The sequence below is a fragment of the Taudactylus pleione genome, unplaced genomic scaffold (assembly GCF_031769625.1).
Source record: "Taudactylus pleione unplaced genomic scaffold, aTauple2 ptg000551l, whole genome shotgun sequence".
NCBI lineage: Eukaryota > Metazoa > Chordata > Amphibia > Anura > Myobatrachidae > Taudactylus > Taudactylus pleione.
Window position 1 is genome coordinate 3,441,754 of NW_028284953.1, and position 24,460 is coordinate 3,466,213.

At 44.5% G+C, this 24,460-nt stretch overlaps 1 protein-coding gene across 1 annotated transcript; it reads left to right on the forward strand.

The window, feature by feature from the left end:
- Positions 1-30: 30 nt before the first annotated feature.
- FBXL12 (F-box and leucine rich repeat protein 12) lies at positions 31-22,522 on the forward strand. Its single transcript, XM_088452493.1, has 3 exons — positions 31-317; positions 5,887-5,959; positions 15,756-22,522. The coding sequence occupies exons 1-3, from the start codon at positions 151-153 to the stop codon at positions 16,563-16,565; spliced, it is 1,050 nt and encodes a 349-aa protein (XP_088308619.1). The 5' UTR covers positions 31-150; the 3' UTR covers positions 16,566-22,522.
- Positions 22,523-24,460: the final 1,938 nt, after the last annotated feature.

Genomic DNA, 24,460 nt, shown 5'->3' on the forward strand with positions numbered 1-24,460 from the left:
ATCCCGTGCAGATGGCTCTATGGTGCTGTGAGGCGCACACAGGATTCCTGGGCTTGGAGGTGTAGGCGCTCTGATCAGCGGCAGGGCCGTCTCTATGGTGTCGCCGCTGACAGCCGCCCTCTGTGACGCTGAGGTGCGCCCGCCGTGTCCATGGAAATCATGAAGACGTCGGCGGCGATGTGCTGCGGGGAGAGCTCGGGGATCCCGGGCCTGGGCAGCGTTATCTCTGTGACACCGACCCTGTCGTGGCTGCCGGATAGTGTCCTGCTGGAGGTGCTGAGCTTCCTGTCCGTGCGGGACCTGATCCGGAGCTGCAGGTGAGGGGACATAATGAAGTGACCGTGCTCCTCTCCCCAGGTGTCACCACTGTTCCTTTGTTCTTCTGCCCCACACTAAGCCTACTCCCAGGTAGCCACGGTGTGGAACTACAAGTCTCAGCAGGGGATGTGGATCTATGTGGTTCACATATGCTGCTGCAGAGCCATAGGTTGCCTGTTACATAACCACTGGGTGTAGGTATGGCTGTCATAGATAAAGTACCAACCAATCAGCTCCTAACTGTCACTTTACAGGCTGTGTTTGAAAAATGACAGGTTGGTTGGCACTTTATCTCTGTCCACTTTATCCCTCCAAGCGTTGACAAATCTCCCCCATAGTGCCTACTATTGAGAATAATCGCTAGTAGTATGTAAATTATACTTCTTACCCTTTTAGGATTCGATTTTATTGACATTTATGTGCATGGCATTTATTCATGCTTGGGGGTAGCCCAGCCTCGCTGTGAGTGCCCCCTACAGTGATGAAAATGGCTTGCTTCTCAAGGACATGCCCCCTTTTCTAGTGACCACGCCCCTTCTTTGGCATGCGCAGAGGAGTGCCCTTCTATGATAGCCGCCCTGCCCCCCCCTAGAATGAATACTGCTCGTGTATCGATAGAATGATTCCTGCTACTTAAGGAGAATAGTTCTTAAGGAAAAGCAGCAAATAACCAAGTAGATATACTTACTGTATACATTTGGTAAATGACAATTCATGGAACTTAAATCTATATGGCCGCGATTCAATTCAGTGCGATGATTAATAGCGGTACGCTGATAAATCGGATAATGCTGGTTCTAGCGACTTAACCTAGGTGTTTAGAAGCGAGAACCGTCATTCTATGACTAAATTCACCGCGTGGCCTGCACTTTTCTTGGGTTTCTTCTCGCACCCCCAGGAGGATGCGAGAAGAAATCCTTTAAGCTGGGTACACACTGACAGATATATTAGGCGATCAATTGATCTGCCAGTATATCTGCCGACCGCCCGTCCACATGCAGCTGAGGCTGCATGTAGGGGGGCGGACACGCCCTCGACCCGGCCACGGTGGCCAGAAGCAGATGACGGCCGGTCAGTGTGTATGAATGACTAGCATCTGCAGATATATCTGTATAGTGTGTACCCAGCATAAGTCGGACCAAACCTCGCGCTGAATTGAAGAGCTCTGGGAGCTTCCTCCCAGGGCTTTTCGTCATCGCTTTGAATTGAATTGTGGCCTATGGGTATGAGGAGACTTGGGGGAAGAGCAAATGAGGTGGAGGACAGATTGCAGATGATGGTCCGTCCGTGAGATGGGAAGGAGTCTTAAAGAAATTGTGAAGGAAGCAAAGCCTGGGATGTCATTAATTATCCACTGCCAGAGACTGCCAGGTAAGATAAGAGGGAGCAATTTAGTAGCATAAGAACATGCGGATCATCAGTTGGGATGTGGATTTCGCTCAACATAGAAATGTGATTGAACAGTTGGAAGAACCTTTAATCATGGGGATGGAGGGGTCCAACTTCACCTCCTTACTTGGATAGCTGCAGGTAAGGCAATGTCTGACTGTGTGAGCCATGTTTCTGTTGTTATCAGAATCACAGGCTGGGCCTCTAACTAGAAGGTTATACTGGGACTTGTAGTTCTGTTGCAGCTTAAAAGCCATGGTTTGCCTTAGCCTTTGCCTGAGCGCTACCATCAGTCCTGTGTCATGCCAACAGTAAAGCATCCTGAGACTTTTCATGTGTGGGGTTGCTTCTTAGCCAAGGGAGTGGGCTCACTCACAATTTTGCTTAAGAACACAGCCATGAATTAAGAATGGTACCAAAACATTTTCCAAGAGCAACTTCTCCCAACCATCCAAGAACAGCTTGATGATGAACAATGCCTTCTCCAGCATGATGGAGAACCTTTCCATAAGGCAAAAGTGATAACTAATGGTGTCCATACACAGTGAGATTCTTTTACACGATTTGGCCGTTTTCGATCATTTGTAATGACCAATCATGTAAAAAGTAGCGTTGAAGTCAGTGGTGGGAACCGTTCATTGGCTGAGAGGCGGAAGGCTCGCCTCTCTCAGCCAATGAGTGCTCAGCGGTTTGGTTTCCATAGTGATACCCCGCCGTTGAGCTGTCATTCGGGAAGTACCGTCCTTACAAGACGGTACTATTGTCTGCTGGTTCGCATATTTCATTTTTTTTTTTTATTTGCTAAGACCCCATGGATAGCCTACTTTGGAACAAAGAGGACCTGAACTTCACATAGGAGACGGTGAGTATGGATATTTTTTATTACAGGTACACTATGGATTCTACTATGGAGAAGGGAACCGATGGGCTACATAGGTGAGTATGTATGCATGTATGTTTAATAAACGTATACTTTGTACGGTGTGTGTCCTGTGTTTATTTTAATATTGCTTTTGCTGTGGAACTACACTTACCAGTGGGCCCATAATGCCCCGCATGCTGGTACTTGTGGTTCTCCCAAGTACCAGCATGCGGGGGAGGCTTGCTGGGATCTGTAGTTCCACAGCAAAATACTATTTTTACTTTTATGAAATACACTACACTATCAACCCGGCACCTTCCGCCCCAGGGGTGCTGGGGATAGCCGCGGGCTATCAGCCTAGGCCTTGGCTACCCTGGAGAGGGGGGACCCCTTTATTGGGGGGGTCCCCAGCTCCACAGGGATCCCCGGCCTGGGCTGACTAGTGGTCAGGGTTAATGCTTCGGCTGGGGGCCCGGTGAAAGGGCTGCCCTGGCTGTGGCATTATCCCCCTGCTAGAAAAAGTCCGGTGCTGGTTCTGGATAATACAGGGGGACCCTACTCATTTTTTCCCCCTGTATTTCCAGGACCAGATCAGTACGGGGGACCCCTACGTCGTTTGTCCCCCGTATTGTAGAAACCGGGGCTGGTTCTGACTAGCCCGGTGCTGGTTGTGCTTAAGTACAGGGGACCCCCACGTCGTTGGTTCCCTGTATTTAAGCACAACCAGTATGGGTCACTAAAAACCCAGGGCCTGGTAGTTTTTTTTTGGGGGGGGGGGATGGGCACGCCATTTTTTTTTTACACAGATTTTTATTTTATCTTTACCGCAGCAGCACAGACAGGTGTCTCTGATCCCGTCCGTGCTTTGTGTCATTGACACATGCATGTAGCAGAGATCTCCCTGGTCCACGCTACATGCATCTGTGTCATATCGCACTTGATCTATTAATTATGCAAATCATTAGATCGTGCACAATAAATTGGGTGAACATCGTGCAGTTTTTGCTGCACATCGTTCACTTCAGCTGCCGGAGAGAGTTGAAGGGCGATTCCATATGAGATCGCATCATATGACTCAGGGAACAAAACATCAAAATTTTGGGTCCATGGCCAGGAAACTCCTCAGACCTTAATCCCATTGAGAACTTGTGGTCAATCCTGGAGATGCGGGTGGCCAAACAAAACCCCACAAATTCTGGCAAACTCCAAGCATTGATTAGGCGAGAATGGGCAGCCATCAGTCAGTATGTGGCCCAGAATTTGATTGACAGCATACCAGGGCGAATTGCAGAGGTCTTGAAAATGAAGGGTCAACACTGCAAATATTGACTCTTTGCATAAACTTAATGTAATTGTCAATAAAAGCCTTTGACACTTATGAAATGCTTGTAATTTTATTTCAGTATACCATAGTAACATCTGACAAACAGGTCTAAACACACTGAAGCAGCAAACTTTGTGAAAACCAATACTTGTGTCATTCTCAAAACTTTTGGTCATGGCTGGACATCTAGCCTCGGTAGCACCGAGCGTCTTTTCATGCAACTTTTTCCCCTAAAATGTGTCTTCTTTGTAAGGATGCGGATATGACAAACAAGCAGCTTATGCTGTAAAATGATATGCAGCATTCCTATAGTCTGTGTGCTACTGTGGGTAGATCTGCATGCAAAATACTACGTTAGTGTCACAGCAGCTGACACAGTAACGCCTACCCTACAACGTGACCCGCTCCACCATTTATGATTGCAGCCACCTGCGTTTAACTAGTTATTTGATGAGAAGGGAACTTCAACACAGGTGGCTGCAATCATAAATTAGGTGGGAAGTCCAGGAGCAAAGCATTTTGTACCTGGTGGAACGGGTCATGTTGGAGGGTCAGAGTAAAGGCACACATCCACTTGCAAACATCAAAACAATTGCACGCTTACGACATTGTAATCATGCAGTCATTTGTCAGTCTGTGCTGTGCTTACACTGAACGTTCACTGTAGGCTCATCAATCATCCACTACCATGCTGAACCTGACGTTATCGTCCGGTTGTACAGCATTTTCGTGCAATGATTGATGTCAGAAACGACCAGCGGGAGCGCTCTTCACTGGCCGTTTCCGACAAAAGTGCACGATTACTGAGCGATTGCACGGTTACGATGGCGTAATCGTGCAATCGCTCAGTATTATCGCAAAGTGGATGTGTGCCTTATCGTAGCATTTCACATGCTGACATAGGGACGGATTCAACTAGAGGCGAAAAGCATTCGCCGATGCGATGTTTTCGCCTCATTCGACTGTACGCAAAGTTATCGCGTACTTTCACAATGTGCTCCCGCTTTTCACCCTATTCAATTGCAAAACAGGCAAAAACGCGGATGTACGAATGCTGGGAATGTCGAAACTAGCGAAAAGGACTGCTTTTTTTGTGGAAATCAGTCTGTACCCCAAAAAAAGCCTAAGTGATCCTGGTAATCAATATAGAAGTGTTTAAATAACTGGTAATAAATTAATAGCTCTAATAAAAGTATTTTGTGTACCTAAAGTGAGTCAAAAGACACATTTGCATTAGTGTGGAAAAATGAGAGTGTTATTTTTTTGGTGTTAAAAAAAGTCGTAGTTAAATTTGGGGCACTAGTATATCTTTGTGTTAATAAAGTGCATTTTAAATTACTTTAAAAAAAAAAACACCTGCTACAGCTTTCTGCAATCCTAAAATATCTGTCCCATCTATACGGCCCCCCAAAATACCTGACCCAGTACTTTAGACACATTTTCCATCACTGTTTACATTTTCACCCCAAAATTAACATGACATTTTTAGGGGGTATTTCGATATTTTTTTTCCGTTTTTTTCCCCTTTAATAGTCATTAGGAGGGGTGTCCAAAGGGTTCTGAACCAAGTCCCCACTTATTTAGCCCAAGTAGAGATTTTGTACATCTTTTCTCCTGCCTTTAGGTGGAGAAACTTATTTGCCTGTTTTAGCCTATGGAGTTTTCCAACATGCGAAAACATTCCGGAATTGAATAGGACGATAAGCGGGAATGTGGTGTAAACCTCGCAACGGCAAAACTTTTTCACCGATCGCAGCTTTCGCACTAATTGAATACGGGACATAGCCGCAGTAGCACGCAGAAAGGGAAAAAGATGCTCTGCGTTACCAAGTCGCACTGCGGTCACGCTATGTGTAACGTGACTTGTAGCGCACGGAGGATAGATGTATGTGAATATATCTGTACATTTCAAGCTAAGCTCACCTCTTAATGGTTTTTTTAACAGTCATCTATATGGTCAGCTCTTGTAACGTGAATTTTTGTTTTTTGTAAGGGTCTGCAAAAGGTGGAAGAGGCTGGTTCTGGACAAATCTCTCTGGAGATATGTTGACTTGACACCCTACAAGGTCAGTTAGTTGTCTTTATATTTTAATTATGGCTCATGTAAAATGTCCTGTTGCTATAAACGTTCTTATTTCTGAACTGAGACGCAGTTGAGAAATGTCCTAAATAAAACCTCACATCTGTGCATGTTGTTGTGGTTTCCCAACGTTCGGATCATGTGACTGCTGACCACAGAAGCTGTATGCACCTGCTTGTGGGACCTGTATGGTAATGACAATTGTATGGAACACCTGCTACTGCTAATGGGTATTTGTTCCTTTTAAGATGGCATTGGTGCCTCCACCTGACGGCGAAGATTTCAATGGCAAACACAAATTTAAGAATATTTGGTGTGTGTGTGTGTATATATATATATATATATATCACTAGAGAGCATGTAAAATGCTTTCCATAAAACAAATCTTTATCTAGATCAGGGCTTGACAAATATCGGTCGCCATGGCGACTAGGATTTCAGTCCGAATGAGTAGATTTTACTGTGATCTGCTCTACACTTTGATCCTGATTGACTGTGAGTGATGAGAGGGAAGTTTCCACACTGTATGACTATCCCATGTAGCTATAGTCATGCTGAATGAGGACCCATCCCTGTTTCTGGATTGGAGGAGAAGGTTTGAGAGCGCTGCAGAGTTCAGCTCCTTTAAACCCGTTCCCGATACCATGGCTGCCTAATCCCAGTTGTCACTGAAGAGGCAGCGATAGAAGATCCTGTTGTCTGGTGGGGCCATCACTATGCAAGGCTATCAGTCAGCAGCTAGGGAGCCACCCGGGCATGCATACTACACGGGATATGTGGTCAGGTAATTTGCATGTGTTGGGAACTGTAGAGCCGTGGTTCCTAGCCAGATTATGTCGCTGGATTGTGTTTCGTGTTGGTTTGCACTCTGCGTCCGATATTACTGGAGAGGTCCTGGGATGGAAGAGGATGTCTTCCAATAGCAGTTGTTCCCGACCTCTCAGATACAGTACTAGTTGACAATACGCCGACTCACCTAGAGTAAGAAGGTGGTGTAATGTCTTGCTGTGGATGCCTTTGATATTTGGAAGAGGGAACGCATGGTGAATGGTGGCCGCGGCACTGAAGGTGTTAAACCCCGTGCTGCGGCGCCATATTTGAAAATATAATTGGCTCAAGACACCAATTTTCAATGTGTGATCAGCGCTAGGTGCCGAGTTTTAAATTGTTTTTTAAATGTGATGATCCTCTCTGGTGGCTGCGGCAATGAATGAGCTACTGCAGCTGGGACTTGTCACACACAGGGGGACTGGGCTAGCCGGCTCCCCTTGCGGTGCTAGTCAATCCCTGGTGGGACTGTTCGCTGAACGCTGGGGATCGGGAGCTTGGACCCCAGCACTACTAGGCAGTTTAGTGTGGAAAGAAGGGCCAAGTGAGCCATGTCCAGAGGCTCCGGCTAGGCATTAGGAGCCAATCGTGCTGGGGTACAAGAAAAACAAGCTCTTGGTACCTTCCAGTGCTGAGAGGGATTGGCAGCTGAGCGCTGCAGCCCGGACTGAGTCCAGCGGCTGGAGCAGTTTGGGCTGTTAAACCCCGACGCTACATCAGAAGAGAGCCCTCAGCAGACCCACACTGCAGGGCTAAGTGTTGAACGCTGGGGACCGGAGGCCTAGCTGCCAGCACCACAGCCCTGGAATAATTACAGTGCACCGTTTACAAATGGTTAAATAAAGTACATATGTATAAAATGTGTTTTAAAATGTATGTGCAGCACTGAGCCAGAAAAAGCAGGTCCTGAGCTGCAGTGTGTAACAGCACAGAATGTATATAGTGCAGGAATATGTTTTAAATGTATAATTTCAAGTAAATTGCACTTACCCAGGAACACGGACTGCCTCTCCATGCAGACTCATCCCTGAAAGTGGTGTAAGGATGTGCATGGGTAGTTGGCCAATGCAGTCAGCTAATTATTTCCAAAGACGTTCCCTCCGTGGCCAGGAAACCTTGCCTGGGACCTTGGTTGCCCATCCCTGGAGCTCATGTTCAGGCTATGGCTGGCAGGCTTGGTCCCTAAGCAGATTCCTGGAACCAGCGTTTTGGAGGGTAGATTTTTTTTTTTTTTTTTCATCCAGACATGTCGGCAGGTGGGCTTAGACACAGAGGAGTGACTACTCCCCACTGTCCATTAGGGACAATGTTAAAGGTGAGCATGCTAGGCACATGCACTTAACTGGATTTGGTAAAAACCACAGGGCGGACTTCCCCTGTGGTAATGTGTATTGGAGTAAGATAAAAGAAGGCCTGCGAGCCTGTTTTGGGTGGGTCTTTTTGGACATCAATAAGTAATGAACTGCTGTAACATCTGTATGCTGTATTCCCTGAGCATTTGCAAAGGGAAAGACTATTTAAGCAATAAACATCTTGCCTTTAAGACGACTGCATCTATATCCTGCAACAACAGAATTGCACCAAATGCTATTCAGTTCTCTGGCTGTTCTGGATTGGCCCAGTGTCTCCAAGCTCAATCCCTCTGCCAGCTACTGTGTAGTGTTTGGTCCATTGTGAGAGATCAGGGTGTATCAGCCGACAATCGGGAGAGTGGTCACTGGTCGCAGCTTGTCTACGCATAAGCAGCAAAGGCGGTTCCAGGTGCCGACGTAGGAGCCCGGGAAAAGTGGTTCCTGGTGCCCATGTGGGAGCCTGGGTGGAAATAAGTGGTTCCAAGTGTCGGTGAAGGAATTAGTGGTGGCAGCGATGTTACACGCCCACGGCGCAGTGGGCAGAGTCATTAACAGACGGTTACTGACTGTAAGAGGGAAACCCTTTATACCCCAAGGTCCAGCGGGATCAAAAAACTAATCTGTGGAAGCAAGGTCATCCGGTCACATTAGTTCTATGCCAATATTTTGTATTTAGCAGCAATGTGTGTTGGTTTTGCACATAGTGTGGAGTGGAGCACTCTGATTTTCCATCCAGCCCATATGGCAAACAACCCTTGATCCCCTATTTGGCTTCATTTTAATGTCTTCCCCCTAGAATACTATTATTAATTGGAGGCACTACAGTTTGTCTGCTCTGAATTGGAGCCACTACTGTGTGGTATACTATGAATTTGGGGCCAGTGTGGGGCATAAGGTGGGGTCTGATGGGCATTGAAAGGACCTGTGTGGTTGTTTGATTGCATATAGGGAGGTCTGGTGGGCATTGAAGGGGGGCAAATGTGGTCAATACAAGTTTTCACCTATTTTGGTTGGGGATGATCTGAGGTTGACAAAAATTTGTTGACCCCTGAGCTAAATACAAACGTATTATAACCTCTTTACATACACTTTATCTTCTGGTAAAGCGTAGACCAGTCTAGAGATTTAGCAATTGAAATATGTTACTTAACAGATACACTTATACTCCCTATTATACTGGTGCTAATACTGGTTATCTATATGTGGGCACAATTGCTTAACCGTTATAAGCAAGTAATCACTATATACTGTAGCAGGGCTCGACAAAACCTGGGGGCCAGGTCGCCATGGCGACCAGATTTGCAGCAACTCCCTGGCGCCGCTGGTGTAGTGCCGTCCACACTACAGAATAACAAACACACAGCCACCAGCGGCAGCTGTGTGTTTGTTATAGCAGCCAATGAAAGTCAGACAGACTCTCATTGGCTGCTGCGTCATCCATGAAGGGAGCTGGCAGGAGCTAACTCTTGAGCTCCGCCTTCCGGCTCCTGCAGTGGGTAATGGGAGAGACGTCATTACGTCTTTCCCATAGTGCAGAGCGGGCCGGGAGGAGCGGACAGCGGTGGTCATCGGCAGGAGTGGGGATCAGGTAAGTTGTGGGGGTTTTTTGTGTGTGTAAGGGGCACTGCATGGGGGGGTGGCCGCTACTGGGGACACTATACGGGGGGCCGCTATGGGGCACTGTACAGGGCGGGGCCGCTACTAGGGGCAATGCATAGTGGGGACTACTACTGGGGGCACTGAATAGGGGGGACTACTACTGGGGCAATGCATAGGGGGGACCACTTCTGGGGGCACTGATTAAAGGGGCGCTACATAGGGGGACTACTACTGGGGGCACTATATATGGGGACCACTACTGGGAGCAATGCATAGGGGGGTGGCCACTACTGGGGGCACTGTATAGGGGGGCGCTACTAGGGGCAATGCATAGTAGGGACTACTACTGGGGGCACTGCATAGGGGGGACTACTACTGGGGGCACTGTTAATGGGGCACTACTGTGGACACTGCATAGCAGACCACTACTGGGGGCACTGCATAGGGGTGCCCAAAGCATATTCTTGCACCTGGGCCCATCCTTCTCTAGTTCGGCCACTGCTGGCGGTGGCTTTGCTTGCCCGGGGGTTTTTTGGCTGCGGAGGGGTGGTCTTTCTGGGGGTTGGTTGCCTGGAGAGGGGGAGTTAGCTGTTCAGTAATGTAGCTGTGGGAGGGTGGTTTACCTGAGGTGCCCCGTTAGTGGTGTGTCCATGGGGGTTGGTTGCCCGGGGCGTAGGTGTTCAGTAATGCTGCCCCGGGGGAAGGGGGGGTCTGGCTACTACACTTTCACTCTGGCTCCTAGATTTTAGAAACATTTGTCAAGCCCTGCTATATAGACAAAAGTGATTAGACATCCCCGCGCAAACAGAATTCATACCATTGCCCACGAGTTCTAAATGGCCACTAATGTGGCGTTTTCGATAAGAACACTTCGTAGGGAGGCCCATGCACTTGCAGTTCTACGGTAAGAACAAATGTTTTTTATCAGGACGACAATGACCCCTATCATGCGTCCAGAACGACGCTAAACTGCTATACAGAAAATTTGGTTTCCCGGCTGGACTGGCCAACTCAGAGACCAGATCTTAACCCATTGAAAACCTCTGAGACGAATTGGAGCGGCCGACTCAACCTTCAGTGTCACAGTTTGTCACTGTACTTAGTGCACAATGACAAAACATACAGCCTGCTGTTTGCCAAGAAGGGTGTCTGCAGTACTCCCTGCACGTGATGGATCTACAAAGTTCTGATGTCCATAAAATCTCGTTGCTCTATTTGCTGTCAGTGTCCAATCACTTTAGTCTACACAGTGTATAACTGTGTACAGAAGTATTTATGCCACTTCTATCTGAGCACTCTATAACATGTATTTATATATGCAGACATAACATAATAAAACCTTAAATCAATTATACTCTTATTGATAGTTAACGTGCAAACATATACAATTATTGATAAACTCCATTATCTATGAGGAATAGTTAGGCAACACTTGCATTGTTATAATTTACTCCTACAGAAGTGTCCTCATACATCTATCCCTATTGCGCTATATGGCACAAGACACTATGCCTCATTTTTCCTCAGTTTAGCTATTTTTCCCTAACTGTGTTACTTTTTCCGTTTAGTGTCTTGATTCGTAAATACTACAATAAGAATTTAGGATTAGGGTTTTTTTGTCGCAGAGGAATTGGTATAAAGACACAGATGATGCATGACGCAGGTCACTCATATCGGACCTGGTTTTTGCATGTTTAGCCTGGATTGTGTACTTTTTCCTCAATGTTGTATCTCAGTTCGCTTATAGAGATCAATTCAGTTAGCAGCGAGTTTGCGAAAGTGAACTTGTTTCGTGAAACTTGCCTACATCGCTTGAAATGCCAGATCCAATTAGAAATGGCAATTTGCTGTAGTCGCAGTGAGAGTGCGCGACTTTTCTACAAAATGTGACCTGGGATAAGTGCATAAAAAAGTGGGGAAACCTTCCTGGAGCCCAAAAAGTGACAACTGAGATGGCAGGGCCCTATAGAAGGCTGTTAGTAGCCATAAGGAGAGTACTAGAGGCTTTTAAAAAGTGTCATATTGCTGATTTTTGCACTTTCTATAACACCTTTTTAAAGCCATGGGGTATATGTAATAGACTGCAGGTATTGGCGAGTCCCATGCGAGACTGCCCAATGTCTGAAATTAGAAGTCATTTAAAAGGCAAAATCAGCCTTCTCATTGGGAGGGGTGTACCAGAGATTCTGCATTGGGTCCCAACATTTTTACCTTAAATGAAAGATTTTAACAACCTTTTCACTGGCTCAGAGGGCGCGCACAAAAACACTTCCTCTGAAAAATCAATGCGAGCTTGGAATTTAATTGCAACTGTACTTCGCAGGGCGAGTTCGGCCTTAGGAACGGCTCCCATGTAGTAAAGGCTGTAGCGCGCTCATCTGGTATTTGGAGCCATCTGAGGAAAGGTGTGTGGAGACACATCTGTGTAAGAGGATACTAGATAAAATTGTGGTATCCGTCTTAGTCCACTCTTCCCACAGTGATCAACAACTGATTTCCATCTCTCAGTGGTAATACCAATCAGATAGCAGATCTCAGAGCATGAGATTATCACTGTGGTCATATGTCTAATACTAGTACAGTAAAAGTGGAGAAATTCAGAAAAGTAACTATTATCAATAATCCCATCACAGATCACATTACTGCAGTCATTGCATTGAGGAGCTAACACATTATTGTTTCTTTATTCTTTCAGCAGATGTTCCTTTTTTTTTCAACTTGGGCAGTGATCATTGTGTTACTTATCTGCTGTCTATTAGATATCATGCATCTTCTCACTTGCTTGGAAGCTGGAGTCCCACGGGTTCTTACTGTAACTTTGTATTCCTGGTTGCCACAGTTGCCTAATTCTACTCTCTACAGACCAATTAGAGCGACACACTCCTCACTTTGTCTCGCTGGAGTCTCTTTGCATCTGGAACATATTTTATTGCAATGAAAGGGCTGCAAATATATATTATTTTTTTATATGTACATTTCATTTTTGCATGCAGGGTAAATACTGGCTGATTCTGCATGTAGCCCACAAACGCTGGACAGCTTTATATCTACACTACAGTTTGAACACACTCCTCCCAAATCTAAATCTCCCTGCACATGTTGCACCTTCCCCACCTGCAGAGCAGCATAGTGTTGCCAAGGTGCAAAGTTACTCATGTTTTTTCGCTTTGCTCCCAATTTAGAATCTGCGCTCTTGGTGCTACCCAGGGGTTACATGTATTTGAACGCTTCATTAACATTAAAGCAAAAACGCTGTTGCTTACAATAAATTTGTTGAATTACAAATAAGTAATAAGAATATAAGGGGGTGATGTATCAAAGCTTGGAGAGGGATAAAGTACCGGCTCCTAGCTGTCACTTTACAGGCCGTGTTTAAAAAGTGACAGGAGTTGATTGGTTGGTACTTTCTCTACTTTATGTCTCTCCAAGATTTGATACATCCCACTCTCTTGTCTCTATGTGAAAGAAAACAATAATAAGGTATTTCCATTGTTATATAGCCTTGCCACCAACTAGTTGAGAAATGGAAAATGTGCCCTTTTATATGTGAGATGTTCTACCTCCATACATAGTCTTACAGACTATGTATATCTTCTTTAAAACCTGCGTTTTCTCCTTCTCCTGTACAGCCACACGTTTCTCCTGTGTTTTCCATCTGTGCTCCATTCAATTCAGTATATGACTTGTAACGGTTTTAACAATACAGCTGTAGGCCGGTCACATGAGACAGTGGTCGGCTCCTGTCAGGGCACACAACCAAAAACACTGCCTCCGAGCACAACTGTAAGCATGGCCGATTAGCACATGATGCAGCATTTGTATCAGTGGAAACCAAACAATACATTATAATTCACAATAGTCTATTCATCCGCAACCACCAAGGTAGATAGTGCAGACAATTCCTAAGTATCTGCAAAATCACCAAGATCTGATCTGTCATTTTTGGGCTGAATTCAGTTCTCTACGAGCGACCGCCACAAAACCTTCCGGAACCTTTGTGAGGTATGTCTCAGAGGTCAGCCTACCGTAATTAGTATTTATATGCGCATCCACCGCTAATCTCACCCCGTAGCTGTATGATCTAAGGCTGGACACAACAATATAAATATAATACTGTTTCTCTCCTAAATAGCTGCAGCCTATCCCTCTGCTGATAACAAAAAGAAATGGGAGTACGTAAAGATGGCAAATATTTCCGACTTGAATAAGTAAAAGTTCTTTAATATATACAGTCTTCTGCCATATTCAACATTAAAGTGTAAGTTCTACTCGCCAGAAGCATACATGCCTACTCTCCCAGGAACTGCGGGAGGCTCCTGATTTTTCAGGTAACCCCCAGCACCCTCAGAAGAGTAGGCACCTCTCCAGCATTCTGCCCACTTCCTGGTGAAGTGAGCAGAACAGGGAGAATTTTCCCGGGGCTCGGCAGTCGGGCGAGTAGGGGGCGGAGCTTAATTATGCGAATCGAGAATATTTGATCCCTTAGGGGGCTTAGCGACCTGAATGGTCCAACCCCTCCCCCATCACTGCTCACCCGCTTCTCTAAAAGTAGGCAAGTATGACCAGAAGGCATTTTTCATTTATTATTTTATTATATTTTACACTTGTTTTCTGTTTGTTCTCACATATTTAAAGTTGTGGTTTGTGGGGTTTTTATTTTTTCTTTATTTCTGGTTGATTTTAAGTGGGCGGAACTATAACCAACATATATAGCCAGTTACCAGCCACCTGTTTGATGTTGTGGAGAAGAAAACATAAGTGTGTAGTATTGCCCTGTTTACATACTTTTATCCAGTTTCAATGTGCAGGACATGAATAAAATAATCTGCTAAGGTCTGTCCCCCCTGCAGCGAGCTTTGGGACAGGCCTTAGCCGGAGAGGACAGAGCACCCGCAAGGAACAGGGTAAGTATACAACTGTGTGAGGAAGGGGAAAGAGCGGGAGGCTGGTGCCATTCCAATATACTAGTCCATTATATAATTCTGATTGTTGTCCCATCTGTGACATGCTCAGTAGGCGTGGGAACTCTCAGGTGATGACATCACTTACACAGGTGGGAGAGGTTAGAGTTCAGACCAACTATCGGCAACAGTGTTTGGTTACTTCTTTCATTTCACAATCCACAGAGACAGTGGTGAGATGGGGAACAATCCAGAATTAATTTCTCATAAATGCTTTGTGATACCGTATGGCCTCCTAATGGCTGACCCAAAATTGATCTCTCCGATCACCCATTAATTCTCATGCAAAGCATATGGATGTATAGATACTGCCCACAATTAATATAGGTACACTACTCATGGCATGGGGAGAAGGATTCCGTTAATAAAAAACAAAAAGGGTTCCAAAATCTGCCAATAGGGGAAAATATGGCACAGTAACAGGTAAACTGCATGAAAAGGTATATAATGAATAACTAATAAAAACCTAAAATTAAATGTACATTTTAATTTTTCCCTTTTGTAAAAACTGAATGTGAAACAGAACAGATCTTAAATTTTGAATTCCTAAATGAAAAAAACTGCACTGCACTCCAGAGCAAAACATGTCCATAAATCAAAAGTTTTAAATTTTTTCAGTAAGCAAACAGCTATAAGGCACAGTGCAAATTCCTCTGGCACCCTAGTTCTGTTTCTTCAGGTTTTACAATATATATATATATATATATATATATATATATATATATATATATATATATATACTTAAGGTCACCTAATGACACCAAATTCTAATGAATAGTTTTTGTTGGAGGCCGCCTTTTAACATTAAAATGTGATTTATCATTTAAAAAAGAATGCACTTGAAGTACACAGCTTAAACATTATAGAATACTGTTTAAGTTATAAAGAAAAAAGGAGAAGTGACCAACAGAATTATTAAAAGGGTAATTTGCTATTTATTTTTGACTCTGTAGCCAGTGAGTCCCATGCAACTGTGTATAATATTAATTGGTGATATTGCTTGATGATCTGTCCGTAACTTTCAATCATTTGTATTTGACAGCTGAATTCGAAGATATTGTGGCATCTAGTGAGGCACTGGCTCGGAACCAGCCTACAAACACTGAAGCTCAAGGGTCTTTTACATTCAGTGAAGAAACAGGAGTTCCTAACTCCAGCTGTTCTCCAAGTTCTGGAAAAGCGTTATCCCACCCTTGAAAACCTCCACCTCGAGGAAACGAGCCTCCGTTCTCTCAGCTACGACTGTTTACCTTCCACCTTGAAGACCCTGGAGCTGTCACAGTGTGAGATCCCACTAACCTGGTTCAAAGTGTCACCCACCAAAAACAAAACTGTCCCAAAATTGGAGAATCTTATTGTGAACAATGTGTCGTCATTCTCCAGCCACCATTTGGAAACCATTTGCAGTCAGTCAGCGCTTAAGACCCTCTACCTTTCAGGCACGTACAGAGTGAATGATGTAGGTATTCAGAAAGCAATTCCTTACCTTAAAGGATTAGAGCACTTAAAGCTGCACGATTGCAACATAACAGACATCACTCTGCACTTAATTGGCTGCCACTTGAAGCACTTACGGACCTTGGCTCTGACAGATTTCCGCTCTCTAACGGACGCTGGGCTGGCGTGCCTGTCCGGTGTTAAGTCACTGGAGAAGCTGTGGCTGGAGTACTGCTTCTGTTTTTCCTCAAACTCCATAATAGCTGTGTGTGTTAGCTTGCCCGCCCTAAACTATCTCAATCTCAATGGGATCTTTTTTGAGGCCAAAGGCATAGACGAGGTACGGAAAAGCCTCCCACATTGTGTGGTTACTAACTCATTCCCTGAAATGGATTCCATGCTGAAGAGTAAATAAAAGCCATGACGAGCTGATCTAGTGAGAAGCTGTGCAGCTCTTATCTTACGCGCAGCATTCTAGAATGGGCTTATATCTAACACATGCAGGGTCATAGCCACCTATAGTGACCATAAGCCTTCATTTCTTGTAGATGTATGTACCTACGATGAATGAATTCCGCTTTACAACTGATGACACCAGTTCTAGTGAGGTCCCCATCATGATCTACGTATTTATTAACCCAATAGTCGCCCTTTGGATCCATGAGCTCTTTCTACCATGTCTTCATTTACTTCACTTAAATGTAGGCTTCTCCTTACAAATCTATGGTATTGTGTCTTCTCCAACACTGGGTAGATGACTCATTAAGGGGGGTTCCCAAGTTTTGGGCACTGCAAATTTTAGTAAAGCTATATCTGGTTATTTATACTGCTAATGTAATTCACAGATTATATAATTGAATGTTAATGGTGCTTATCAGAGCAATTGGGGTTTGAGTTACGGCTGTGTTGGTAGTTGGTGTAATTTCCACTATGCACTTCAGACCTGTCAATGCAAAGCAGAACCTTGGCCTGTCACTGGTTCCAAGCACTGTGCATAGGTGACTGGTGTGTTGTAATGAGGTTATCCACTTTAGCGTGCGTCTAAATCAACCTTTTCCCATTAAACGGACTGTGGCATAGTTCCTCCCTTGGGGACCCCACACCTCTGCCAGTCCCTTTAGGAGCTCTTTGGGTTTCTGGAGCAGAAGAGATCTTACCCTAGTGAATGACAGCAGTCTGCTGACTGCAGGAGGAGGATTAGGGGAACCGGACCAAAGTCCTGTTATTGGGAACGAGGAAGATATGGGCACATTACTATTGAGGGCAAACCTTTTTACGAACACTGCAGGGACTTTTTGTAGAAGACGAGGATAATAATGATAGTCATAGGAATAGTAATGGTGTACAAAATCTTTTCCTGTTATCGTATGGTTAGTTTGACATGTATATATTTGTAAATGTGACAACTTGCCTGATGTTTACGGTTCTCCAATAAACAGGACCTTCTGCCTTGGCATGGCATAGGAGTATGTTTGGCATGGCATAGGAGTATTTAAAGTTATTTGATGTTTATTTCCTTTTTTGCTGTTTGACTAAAATTCTACAGGGATTGTTATTAGCACTTCAGTAGTGTTTACCAGCCGTTAGGTCGTTATGCCAGAATGCACTTACACTACAGGGCCAAATGGATGTGGAATTATTGTGTTTGGCCATTTCAGCCACACCCATTGCTAATGGGTGCATAACTCAGGCAGACAGACATGCAGTCTCCATGGTCATACAGTAGCTGTAGGAAGTACCGTAGTGAAGAGCTCAGTGATTTGAACGTAGCACTGTCGTAGGTGCCACCTTTCCAGCCAATCTTTCAGACCTGATAGATCTACTCAGGTCATCTGGAAGTGATGTTATAGTGAAGTGGGAATATCAGCTCAGCCCTAAGCCACAAAGTGATGGCTCACACAAACTCACTAATGCATGTAATGACATTCTGGAGCATTGTGTGCTTCCAGCTTTGTGGCAAATCTTTCCTGCTTCAGCATGAAAATGTCCTGTGCACACAAAGCCCGGTCAGTCAAAAAGTGGTTCTCCAAGTTTGGTGTGGAAAACCTGACTGGCTTGCATAGAGCCCTGACCTTCCAAATGCACCAAGCACCTTAGGGATGGCTGTATGAATGGGAATTCCCACAGCGGTGTCCTGAAATGTAATGAGAAGCCTTCACAAAAGAGTGGAGGCCCTTCTAAGAACAGAGGGGGGAAAACTCCATATTAATGCCCATTATTTTGAAATGGAGTTCAACAAGCACATATGGGTGCGAGGTTTAGGTGACCACATCACATACCTTTGGCAATGTAGTGTATGTAGTTCTGGTAAAGGACAAATTAAATCAGCAATCCCTCATAGCTTTTTGTTTTTCTTTATTTTCTCTTTATAGCAAGTTAACTACCTTTTTGAAGCATGCATCTGATTAGGAATTGTAGAAGGATAACTAAGAGAGGACTATCTCCTTTATATAATTTCTTTGGAGGGAAACTGAGTATAGCTACTAGTCAGTCTGCTACACATACTGTACACAGGCTCTCACCATGTCATGTGATGTAAGGGGGGGAGGGGTTACATTTGCCAATGGACACAGAGTTCAAAGTGATGTTCCAGAGCCCCTCTGTTCACTGCACCGCATGCCCAGCAGCTGTGGGCCTGATTCAGCACGGATCGCAAGTGTTTGGGGGCGGTGACGGGGGAGCGGTTTCTGAAACGCAGGCGTGCCTGTCTGTTTGAACGCCGTTGCATGGGCGAGCATAAATTAGCCACTGCGATTGCCTACGAAACTTGAGAGCCTTCTGCGTACGACAAGACTTGCAGTTTCTGCGACGGTTCTGAGCTGCTGTAATTGTGCGTGACGAACCGATGTGCTTCGATGTTACCGATGTATACGCAGGACTGCGAGGTTTTACGGATGTGAGAAAGCAGTAGTGGGAGTCTATGCTGGCTGAGCGGTGGCAGACATTAGCATATTTTTGCAGCTGCATTGCGTGCGATAACATAGCTGCGGTCGCAATTGCGATCCATTGCTGAATCAGGCCCTGTGTTTACCATGGTAGTCACATGATGCTGTGGAAAAAGCAGAATGGTCAATAGTTAATACTAGTAGTCTTTAACTCTTAACTGGCTAATATTTTTTCCAAAAACTGTCGATAAATTGTCGGGGGTTTGTTCATGATTGAATTAGGTCATCTATTTATAAATTTTCGAACACAATTTTATTAAAATAAAAATATATATTTTTTAATATACATCATTAATATAATTTTTTTTTTTAATATTGATCAACTGTGTATCAAAAACTTTGCCTTTCCCCAGCGGCTGCTCCTTGAGCAGCTGCTGGGTAAACAGGTACGCTGGGGTTGGGGCTCAGGGCTGCTTAATTTTAATTTCCCCAGCATCTGCTCCTCTCTAAAACCGCTGGGTGGGTGCTACCAGGTTGCCCTATCAACAGTGATCGGGCTGCATGACAGACACTGGGGAGGGCGCAAGGATGCAGAGGGGGCCTGGAGGTCCCTATGAGATTGGCGGCTGCTGGAAAATGATCTTCCGGAAGCTGCCCGGTGGGTGTTTCTGACTGGTCGCAAACTATGTGACCACGCCAGGTAAGTGGTTAAGAAGCAAACCAAAAGTTAATTAAGAACCTGCTTCTTACAGCTTGCCACGGTGGTTTGTATTTTAAACAAAAAAACAGAATTATCATGGGAATTCTGCTTTAAAACCTAACCAAACATAAATAATTAGATTCTGTAGTAGAGAGTGATCTCCACACTTGTGCCTCCAGCAGGAAAGTATAAAGGTTATCCCAAGAACAAGAATATTGATTTTCCAAAATAAAAGTATAACCTTTTAAGTCCAAGGCAATAAAACTTGATAGAGAGGATATCTACAAGCCCCAAACACCCTCCATACCCCACACTGACCGTATACCAACATTCTGGTTCTTACTAAAGGTCTCTCAGCAGACCAAATGTTGGAATAAATGACCATTTATACTTCTCCCTTGTTCCCATTTTGCGAAAATTCTCAAGCAACCCATAAATTATGTCTGGAGGCGGTGAGCAATAATCTTTACTTTTGATTTTGTTATGTACTAGCTGATCTACCCGGTTTTTATTTAGGGGTAAATTTACTAAGATGGGAGTTCTATTAAGAAGTGATGTTGCCCAAAGCAACCAATCAGATTCTACTTCTCATTTATCTAGCACCGTCTAGAAGATAATACCTGGAATCTGATTTGTTGCTATGGGCAACATCACTTCCTAATAGAACTCCCATCTTAGTAAATTTACCCCTTACTGTTTCCATTTCCATCTCACCTCTCCACATTAATCCTTCACCTCTATAGTAATTCATCACTGCTATAGTAAGACATTACCTTCCCTCACCTGTGTAGTAACAGAATTCCATCCCTCGCCCATTTTGTAAGACATTCGACATTCCCCTCCCTCACCTGTGTAGAAATACAATCCCTCCCTCACACATAGAAACACATTACCCTCACTCACACCTGTAGTAACACATTCCCTTCCATCGCCCATGTTGTAACATACCCTTCCTTCACCCTGTAGAAACACATTTGACAATCTCCCTCACCTGTGTAGTAACACATTCCCCTACCTCACTATTCAAATAAGGGAACCACACCAACTGCCAGTGATGTTTGGCAGCACTTGAGGTGACAGTTGGTGTTTTGAATTCTGAACTGTGCTACAGCCACGATGAGACAGTCAGGCAGGACATTGCACAGGGGGAGAAACATTTTGGCCCTTTTTACCCCCTTTGGAGTCGAATTTTAAAAAATTCCTTCTTAGTAGACACCTACGTTATGGAAGGAACATACTCCCCGATTTTCATGTTTCTTGGTCCAGGGGTTTGGGCTGGGCATTGATGAGTCAGTAAGTCAGGACATCTGATTTTATATATGTATATATAGATATGGAATGTCTTCTAGTATGCCCTTCCGCTGTGAAATCAGTGCTCCACACAGGCTGCAGTGGAAAGGATCTGCCATTATGCCATTTCTGCCTTTCAACATGAATCCTATGGTGATTACTAATGATTCTTGAACTATATTTTATGTCAGCTGGCTGCAGATGCATTACTCCATTACTGCCTCTTCTCTAAAGGCCCCCATACATGGTGCGATATGCACCTTGCGACACAACGGTTGTTCCGATGGCCGACATATTGGGCGGTCCCCACACACTGAGAGATCTGCTGCCCGACCGCCCGATATGCCGGCAATCCCCTCCCCCACCCGTATAGCGCTGCATGGGATCGTACATTGCATCCCCAGGTCAAGTGAACATGCAGTAAGATCTGGAGTGCGATGTACGACCCCACAGGAGCGTGCACTGGTCGATATCATGCCCACACACGGTACGATATAGCAGCGATATCGTACTAATCCGTCGGATCGGCAGCTACATCGCACCGTGTATGAGGGGACCTTAACTTTCATCCTCTATTAAGCCCAGATTCAATTAAGAGTTCCTCGGTAGGAACTTTGACTAACCAAATATTGTTAACATAAGCTTGTGAACCTAGTATGTATCATACCATACAGCACAAGCTGTGCTGGTTGTTAGTACATATATCAGTTGGGACTCTGTATTCTTTTAACGGGTTAGCAGTACTGATTCACTATAGTGATGGTGTGCCAGTAAAACCGAGTCACTTAGGCGTTTGTATTTTTGCTGTTCGGCTTGGTACAGCGTTTGTCCAGTGAGGTTTAGAGATTTCGGTAGTGTTCCCTGCAACATAAAGGTTACTGCACTTTATTTCTGTCCCCCCATTTTCTTCTCTCCTTTAGTTCATGAAAGATCCGGTTCTGACTATATAATTATATAAAAATATAATGTAAACTAACTTCTGTAATACATTTTTCAATTTTTTTTTTTTTTTCTATTTTCCCTACATTGTTACTGTACTTTGCGCTTTAGAATAAGATATTATTTTTAAATGCTTCTTTTAAACTTTAATATATTGACATTTATTTTTTCAGAATATATATTTAATGCAGCCGTATATTTAACTTAATATTTTTTTCCTACCTTAACCTTATATTGAGATTGTTTTTATGCTTGTCGAAAAGTATAACTGACCGTTTTTACTTTCTGCACTTTCTTGTGACATCATAGAAGGTGTGTGCAGCCATTTTGAGCCTCATGATTCAGCTATATCCCAGATGTTTGGTGAATAGAAACTATTTTTTCACTGTTTTCAGCTCTCAAAATGGCTGCCTGGATGGTGTGCAGGTAATTAATACACTTGAAGGAATTTCACCATGTACCTGTATTTTATTTTATTATTATTTTAATTTGTGTGTTTCTAGCTAAATGTCTGCATATCTTGTATTATTTAAAAATAAAAAAACCTGATGTATTTAAACAAACAAAAAAATCTGCTGCAAAGATTTTGCTTTAATAAATGTTTGTTTTGCATTAGCGGGGATCTGATTTTCTATCTCTTTATACTCATGGCTGCTTGTTTGACCTTGTGAGTTAATACATGTGAAAATTATAGCAGGTGAATAAATGTGTAACTACCTTTCTAGCATGTGGGGTGAGGGGGGTGGGGGTGTTGCCCCACTTTAAAATTATTTGTGAGGGGTTTTATATACATGGGGGTGGATATTTGTAGACAATGACTTACCCTCCAACATGACCCGTTCCACCAGGTACAAAATGCTCTGCTCCTGGACTTCCCTTTGCCCTTATGCATTGCCCCCTGGCTGAAGTAGTGCCCCCAGACTGGTCCCTTATGTAGTGCCCCCAGGCTTAAATAGTGCCCCCAGACCGGCCCCTTATGCAATGTACAATTGCAGTCACCTGTGTTGAAGTAGTTAACTGATGAGAGGTGTTTCACCACAGGTGACTGCAATCGTACATTAGGTGGGAAGTCCAGGAGCAGAGCATCTTGTACCTAATGGAACGGTCATGTTGGAGGGTCTGCAATGGTGGGTGGTAGGGCTCTGCCACTGGGAATCTATTACCACAAGGGGATGGGAAATAAGCTATTGGGGTTCTGTTGCTCCTGGGGGATCTGTTAATACTCAGGGGTGGGAGGGTACAATTACAGTGGGGAACTATAGAGATTACATTTTTTTTTTTTCCAATAACATCTTTAGATACATTTTTAATAATATATTCTAAATTGAATTTTTTCTTTTCTTCTAAATTACAATTTCTGAGCGGTTTTGGGGGAAAAAAATTGCCAGTTAAGTGGTTAATGGTTTTTTCTTGCATTACTTGGTATGCTTTGGATAATATTTAGCTTGGATGGGAGATTTCAGGCACTTCCACAAACCCATAGCACTATAAATGTAATGTTATTTAGAGGGAGATGTATTAAGCCTTCTAAAGGGTGGAGACGTTGTCCATAACATCTGTGGATTCAATTAATGACCAGACTGTTGACACCCAATATATACTTACATGGTTCTTCCCAGGTTGTTTTCTGCGGGCGCATCGCCCGGCAGAAACAGCCTGCCGCCTGGAACTTTTCCCCGCCGACCTCCGCTGTGGAATGCTGGCCTTTGAAGTGACCGAAGGCTAAAGAAGCCTCCGATGGCTCCAGAGGCCAGCGTTCCCAGTGGTGCACTGCGCGGGTGACGTCATGACGTCACCCTCGACGTGAGGAGCCTGCCCTTCGCACCTGCTGGATCTAGTTAGATCCAGTCAGTGCGAGGGAGCGGCCAGCAAGTAAAGGTAAGTGCTGGGCTGGGGCCAGGACCAGTCTGGGGGCACTGCATAAGGTACACTATTAAACCTGGGGGCACTGCATAAGGGGACACTGCATAAGGAACACTATTTAAGCCTGGGGGCACTGCATAAGGGGCCAGTCTGGGGCTCTATTTAAGCCTGGGAGCACTACTTCAGCCAGGGGGCAATGCATAAGAGCAAAGTTAAACTACAGGGAGCAATGCATAAAGGGGAAAACTACAGGGGGTACTGTATAATGGGCACTTTTGAGAGCCAGTGGGGGAGCAGCCTGAGACCTGTCAGGCTGGATTGGTAAGGGAGATACCCCTTTTCCCGGCGCGCGCATAATTGCGAAGGCCCCCACCCGGCTACTTCTGTATGCCACCCGAATGGAAAAAAATTCTGGGGAGAACACTGACATACATACACACCTGTTCAATTTTGCTGCAGATTTCCAGTTTGCATCTGCTGAAAGGATTATGTCACTGTACTCACTCTCACTCACTACAGGCACGTACACGCTTCTATATTGGTTGGTGATTGGGTCTCCTGATTTTTCAGCAAGTTTAAATATCTTTTGACAAGACTAGAGAGCCAGGATTGGATGAAACCAGAGGTCGTGTA

What these genes read in the sequence shown, in the direction of transcription:
- FBXL12 (XM_088452493.1), top strand. Translation starts at nt 151, where the DNA reads ATGGAAATCATGAAGACGTCGGCGGCGATGTGCTGCGGGGAGAGCTCG. An exon ending in GACCTGATCCGGAGCTGCAG is followed by an intron (nt 318 to 5,886) that starts GTGAGGGGACAT and finishes GTTTTTTGTAAG; the next exon opens with GGTCTGCAAAAGGTGGAAGA. An exon ending in TTGACTTGACACCCTACAAG is followed by an intron (nt 5,960 to 15,755) that starts GTCAGTTAGTTG and finishes TGTATTTGACAG; the next exon opens with CTGAATTCGAAGATATTGTG.